General features: G+C 48.7%; 1 protein-coding gene across 1 annotated transcript in view; it reads right to left on the bottom strand.

Annotated features, from left to right (window-relative positions):
• The window catches only part of rpl10 (ribosomal protein L10), a 5,468-nt gene extending 140 nt beyond the window's left edge, over positions 1-5,328 (bottom strand). The window contains exons 1-6 of the mRNA XM_084445628.1: positions 5,232-5,328; positions 4,266-4,324; positions 3,816-3,923; positions 2,544-2,682; positions 818-980; positions 1-109 (exon numbers count right to left, since the gene is read on the bottom strand). The exon at positions 1-109 is cut by the window's left edge and continues 140 nt beyond it. Coding sequence (XP_084301754.1) covers positions 1-109; positions 818-980; positions 2,544-2,682; positions 3,816-3,923; positions 4,266-4,324; positions 5,232-5,254 — 601 coding nt within the window. The 5' untranslated portion in view covers positions 5,255-5,328. The remainder of the gene's footprint in view (positions 110-817; positions 981-2,543; positions 2,683-3,815; positions 3,924-4,265; positions 4,325-5,231) is intronic.
• Between the last annotated feature and the right edge of the window lie 1,837 nt (positions 5,329-7,165).

The following is a 7,165-nucleotide window of genomic DNA, read 5'->3' on the forward strand; positions in this document are numbered from 1 at the left end:
GGATGTACTTGACCCCACAGCCGTCAGAAATCAGACGCTTCTCCGCCATCATCTCATCGAAGTCGGTGGCGTTGAACTTGGTGAAGCCGTACTTCTTGGAGATGTGGATCTGAGAGAGGGGAGGGAGGGAGGGAGGAGAGAGGGGGGAGGGAGGCGTGCGCAGGGAGGGAGAGGGGGAGGGAGGCGTGCGCAGGGAGGGAGAGAGGGGAGGGAGGGAGGAGTGTGAGGGAGGGAGAGAGCGAAGGAGAAAGAATGGAGGGAAAGAAGGATGAGTCAAGACCACAGTGATGACTCAGCTCCCCAACAGTAGTGAATCAAACCAAAACGAATCCAGTCACAGGATCATGTCTCGCAGGATCATGTCTCAGTGGTCCCTTAAAGCACCCAGCACCACCCAGCTGAGGACATACACAACCAGAGAGTTGCTGTCTGCAGCCATTGCACACCAGAACCGCACTGCAGCGAGACCGGTCGGCTTAATAAGCGGCAGTGTGTCAGTCAAGATTCTACTGTTGTAGTAAATTACGACCATTGCTTATTAGCCGTTTTTGCTACTCTTGCACTTCGGCTTCAGCACTAGATTATGCTCTTTGTAACTTGTTTTACAAAGGAGATGCACTTGTGAGTTCTGGTCAGTAGTAGTACACGGACTTCCTATGTTAAATGTAATTACTGCAAGTCGCTTTGGATAAAAGCGTCAGCTAAATGGTTGTAATGTAATGGTTAATGGTTAATCCTGACAACTGGTGTGTTGGGGTATTTAAAATAAGTCTTTCCCAGTCCTGTAACTGGCGGCCCGTGACCACGCATTTCATACCTTCTGGCGTCCGGGGAACTTGAACTTGGCTCTGCGGAGGGCCTCCACCACATGCTCCTTGTTCTGGGCCTTGGTGCGCACGGACATGATGACCTGGCCGATGTGCACGCGGGCCACGGTGCCCTGGGGCTTCCCGAACGCCCCCCGCATCCCGGTCTGGAGCCTGGAGAGAGACCGAGAGAGAGACCGTTAACCTGACGTCTCGGTGCCCTGGGGCTTCCCGAACGCCCCCCGCATCCCGGTCTGGAGCCTGGAGAGAGACCGAGAGAGAGACCGTTAACCTGACGTCTCGGTGCCCTGGGGCTTCCCGAACGCCCCCCGCATCCGGGTCTGGAGCCTGGAGAGACCGAGAGAGAGACCGTTCACCGGACGTCTCTGATCTGAGCCTGTATTTCCACAGGGTCCTCTGAGAAACAGACAGGCAACGTTACCGTTTTTCTACGGGTTGTCTGAGTCACAAGTCTCCTTGAAAAACAACACAAGCAGCAGAAATACATATAAAGATGGAGAAAAGCCTCCAGGGTGCGTTTTGGATTCGTTCCACGTGCGTCAATTCTCCTCCTCCCCCTGGTCTTAGAAGAGCAGGAGTTGGACCGTCCAATCATTTAACAGGCACTGCTAATCCAATCATATCAGGAGTGATCGGGCCAAGGCAGGGAGGAGGGAAGGGCGCACCACAAGAGTTCAAACTGAGCCAGGAACTGGAGGGAAGCCATTGGTACAGATAGGGCGGCTGTAGCTCAGTTGGTAGAGTGGGTCGTTCAATGATCGAAGGGTCAGTGGTTCGAATCCCAGCTCCGACTGTCCGCATGTCGAAGTGTCCTTGAGCAAGACAGCTAACCCCAAAATTGCTTCCAATGAGCAGGTTAGCACCTTGCATGGCAGCTACCGCCATTGGTGTGTCAATGGGTGAATGACAGGCCATTGTAAAGCGCTTTGAGTGCCGCTAAGGTGGAAAAGCGCTATATAAGTGCAGTCCATTTACCATTTACCATTTACAGTTCTCCTGGCCTCAGTGCAAGCATGGAGCACTTCCTCCTCCCGGTGCTCAACAGCAGGACTAGCGGATGACGCAACATATCATCCAACCTCCATAGTTGGACGTATTTCCAACTCAAACAGGATATGGGGCGGGACATCACATTTAGAGGAATTTGACTGGAACGTTGACAAGTGGGCGGGTTCTAACAACTTTAGACAGATTCAATAGACAGATAGCGTTGATTGACAGGTGGATGTCGTGAGATTATCGGTTGACCTCGCTCTTGCATTGCTGACAAGCACTGGGGAGACTTTTACAGGAAGGAAAAAAATGATAGGATTTGATAAGATTACAATAAACATTTTGTAAAAAAATAAATAAATAAAGGCATACATCGTTAAATAGGTGCGCACTATGACCAAGGATGTGATCCAAAATGGAAAAAAGGCACTCAAGTCATTGAACTAAGTGGTTCCAGAGCATCATGTTTGTCTCAGTGGTCCCTTAAAGCACCCAGCACCGCCCAGCTGAGGACATACACAACCAGAGAGTCGCTGTCTGCAGCCATGGACCACCAGAACCGCACTGCAGCGAGACCGGTCAGATTAATAAGCGGCAGTGGAAACGTGGTTTAGCATTTTATTTACACAGCAAACTAAGTGGATTGTTAATGAGTATTCCTTCATATGTGAGAGTAAGTGTGTGTGTGTGTGTCTGTGAGAGAGAGAGTTAAGTGGTCCTCACCTATCAGCCCCAGCGCAGGACAACATCTTGTTGATGCGGATGACGTGGAAGGGATGGAGGCGCACGCGGATGTGGAAGCCATCTTTGCCGCAGGTCTTCACCATGTACTTGTTAGCACAGATACGGGCAGCCTCCAGAGCTGGGGAGAGTGAGAGTGAGTGGGGGGGGGGGGTTACATTATTGACGCAGTCAAGACAAACCGTACACCGAACATGGAGTTGCACCCAGTTGAAAATGTCATGAAAATGTCTTCCCCACAAAAACCTGGAAAACACCCGTCGTCTGCTAATGTTTTGAACCCTTTGTTACGGGTCCAGACTATGTGTGGTGTTTTGTCTTGTTCCGCGTCTCGTCTTGGTCCAGGTGCAGACAACTGGGAGCTGATTGGACCAGGTGCAGACAACTGGGAGCTGATTGGACCAGGTGCAGACAACTGGGAGCTGATTGGTCCAGGTGCAGACAACTGGGAGCTGATTGGTCCAGGTGCAGACAACTGGGAGCTGATTGGTCCAGGTGCAGCCAACTGGGAGCTGATTGGTCCAGGTGCAGCCAACTGGGAGCTGATTGGACCAGGTGCAGACAACTGGGAGCTGATTGGACCAGGTGCAGACAACTGGGAGCTGATTGGACCAGGTGCAGACAACTGGGAGCTGATTGGACCAGGTGCAGCCAACTGGGAGCTGATTGGTCCAGGTGCAGCCAACTGGGAGCTGATTGGTCCAGGTGCAGCCAACTGGGAGCCGATTGGTCCAGGTGCAGCCAACTGGGAGCTGATTGACTGCCAAGTGTGCGCCAGTGTCAAGAGACTATATTCATAACTCCAGTACTTCCTGAAATGTTCCTGTCCTACACTATTGGATGAAGTGATTAATCAGGTGAGCCTGACCGCAGCACAATGATCAGGCACACCTGAATAATCCTTTCATCCAATAGTGTAGGACAGGAAATAGAGAAGCATGTCTAATTTCAGGAAGTACTGGAGTTGTGCATATAGCCTAGTGGTGGATCTGGGCTAGAGAAGTGTCAAAGCACAGCCCAGTCTCACCTGGTTTTCTGAGCCCAGTCTCACCTGGTTTTCTGAGCTGACCATATTTATTTCTTATATCCTATATGACCCTTTTATGTTGTGCTTTATGTTAAATACAATATTTGACATGCATCCAACTCTGTTGTGTCCCTCATTGTGTTGCGGCCTCCTAACCGGTCATAACACCTCAACGGAGGACTGTTGACCAGACAGACCAGGGTCCCAAACCCTGCATGACCCCTCACCTTCAGAAGACAGCTGCTCATACTCGTCAGAGACCATGTGACCGCACAGAGGGAACTCATCTACCTTGGCCTTCTTCCTGCCCAGGTCGAAGATCCTGATCTTAGGATCTGAGAGAGAGAGATAGAGAGAGAGAGGGGTCTTTAGTTCCAGAAGTTAAACTGTTTTGACTTGGGAGGAAATGATCAAATCATGGTCAACACTGCACCATTCCTAAGAGTTGCATTCAGTGGCCTGTCAATTCCATGTAGCTACACAGTACATCAACTGATAGGAGGGCGGATGTTGTCTCAGTGGTCCCTTAAAGCACCCAGCACCACCCAGCTGAGGACATACACAACCAGAGAGTCGCTGTCTGCAGCCATTGCACACCAGAAGCGCACTGCAGCGAGACCGGTCGGCTTAATAAGCGGCAGTGGTGTGTTTTGTGAGTGTGCGGGTACGGGACTTACCGGGGACACCGCGACAGAAGCGGGACTTGGGGTAGGGCTTGTTCTTGCAGTATCTGTAGCTGGAGGAGAGAGGAGTGACGTTAGACAACTAGCGGAGGAGTCACCGGCCTGCCCGCAAGCAGCAAGTAAGTAAGTAAGTTTTATTTATATAGCGCCTTTCACAGCACGAATGCACAAAGCGCTTTACAATACAGATAACACATAAAAAGGAAGAAAGAGCGACATACAAAATACAATACATACAAAATACAGTACGAGGCAGTTACAGTTACCGCAAGCAAGGCGTCTTTTCAATAATAATAATAAATAAATCAAACAAACAGTAAGGTGAAATTCTAAGTGCGTTATTAACGTGGTGGGTAGCAGAAGCAGGACAGGACTTCGTGGTTAGAAGAAATGATTAGCTAACTATCTATCTAGGGCTGTAAAACAGTGCCAACCGGCTAACTGCGGGTCTAATGGTGCGTTCGTTTGTGGTCGGAGGTGGCAAGTAGCAAGTGGCAAAATACCTACCGACCTGTGTGCATTCAGCTATAGCGAATGATATGATGATGATATGATATGATATTGACATCAGCCGGCAACTGGGGGCTGAGAAACATATCCGAATTAGCGACGAGGAAGTGCGAGTTCATGAGGTGTTTTATTTAATCGTTCCTAGAAGCAAGTCGCAATTTGCACCTCCCAGTTATAAACGAACGCACCATAACTCGGGCTATTTATCCAGCGAGCCGATAACTAGACTCACAACTTTCAATTCACGTCTCAAACGGGTGGATGTGTATCCACACTAGCACATTTAGGAGGTAATATCATTGTGACTGCCAGCTGGACGGTTTGTCTGTGGGGTTCAGGTTGACAGGCTGAAGTTAGCTTAGCTCATTCCACATGGTGGTGCTTGGCGGCCATTTCCCTCACACACATCTCTCCCAAACCAGAAACCACAAACCGGGGAACTAAACTCACCAGCGGGCTGGTCGGCGGCCCATGGTTGCGATCTGTGGAGTTAACACAACAAGGAAACGTATTATAAATCCGAAACTGCTATTTCATGTGGGGAAAAGAGCTTATTTAGTTATAATTGAGTGAGAGCAACTGTGAGCAGCTCCTCCACGCACTCACCTAATGGAGGAAAGAGAGACTGGAGCACTTCCGCTGCGTCATATCCGGGAGCGCGGGCGGGGAGTTATTTAATCAATTAAAAAGAAAAATCATTATAACTTTTGATGTCTCGTATTGCACCAAACTATAAACATATTTCATGTATATGTTAAAATTATAACTGTAAAAAATGTGTAAAAACAAAAATAAAAACGAACAAGCTCATTCATAGAGCATGACGGGAAGTGTAGTTTTATTGGTGAAGAGTGAATACTTTTTTTGCGGGGAGTTATTTAATCAATTCAAAAGAAAAACATTATAACTTTTGATGTGTCGTATTGCACCAAACTATAAACATATTTCATTTATATGTTAAAATTATAACTGTCAAAAATGTGTAAAAACAAAAATAAAAACGAACAAGCTCATTCATAGAGCATGACGGGAAGTGTAGTTTTATTGGTGAAGAGTGAATACTTTTTAAATTCCGCCCACAAGGGGCGATGGTTGTGGCTAGATGAGAGCGTGCAGAGCTAGTTCCCATACATGGTGATCGGCTGGAGGATCTGCACGCCTCCTAAAACGAGCCAGAAAGATTGTCGACCCCCCATCCCACCCCCCATCCCACCCATGGTCTCTTTGACCCACTCCCCTCTGGCAGGAGACTGCGCTCCATCTGGACCGGGTCCACACGCCACAAAAACAGCTTCTTTCCCACGGCCATCAGAAGGCTTGAGTCCCCCCACGACGCCCCCCACCCCTCTATACCTCCTGCACCACTTGAACACAACCTCCCCAGCAAACACGCAACGTCAGGGAGACGTTCAGATAATGTCTTAATAACGTCCGTCGGTCCAGAACCCCGTGTGTTCGTCTGCTGGACCCCTCAATATTCACACGTCTGGCTTGGACCCCTCTAAGACGTCTGTGGACGTGCAGAACGGGTCCAATATCTGAACGTCTAAAAAAAAACATTCATTCTGGCTCCTAATTGGATGTCTTTGGACGTCCTAAAAAGACAGAAAAGACATCTAAAAGACGTCTTTTAGACGTGTCTTTGCTCAGTGGGTCTGATTGTTCCGCTATATCTCAACGGCACACACATTACACACACTGTACACATAAACCATTGCTCATCTAGGCTACTGTATCACACTCCAATCTGCACACACACTGTAGCCTACACACACTCACCACACTCCAAGGCCACTCCATAAATTGCATTTGCAACCCCCTTTTCTTTTAACAGTAGGCTATATCGTATTTTGTATATTGAACGGTATATTATTATTATTATTATTAACCTTAACCCCAATCTTAACCCTAACCCTAAATGACCTTTGCGTTTATGGGAACTAGCCCTTACTGTCCTTCTACACAGGCTGTGGCTGTACCCCTTCTATCCACGACCAGGGAGGATGCCCAGCTGAAATCCCTGCAGTGTAATCAACAGTATAGTCAACAGGGGGCGCCATTGTATCAAGAAAAGGGCTCTCTGCCTTCCTACCTCCTATATGTGCTACTTTTCCTCCCCTAATCCCTCAGCAGCAGTGAGGGGATCTCTGTGTAATCTCGGTCTAACGCAGAACGGCTCCGTGGGGCGGGACACGGGGGCATGGGAGGAATTGTCTGACTCTCTACGCAAACTGGGCTTTACCAACAATAACAACAACACAAGGAGGCTGTCTAAACATCCTCGTTCAAATAAACCTGTCACGCGCTGACCTCCATTTTCAATACTTAGATGCATATTTAGATACACATCTGTGTGTGTGCGCGCATGTGCGTGTTTGTGTGTG

This window comes from Borostomias antarcticus (genome assembly GCF_949987555.1).
Source record: "Borostomias antarcticus genome assembly, chromosome: 11".
NCBI classification, from domain to species: domain Eukaryota; kingdom Metazoa; phylum Chordata; class Actinopteri; order Stomiiformes; family Stomiidae; genus Borostomias; species Borostomias antarcticus.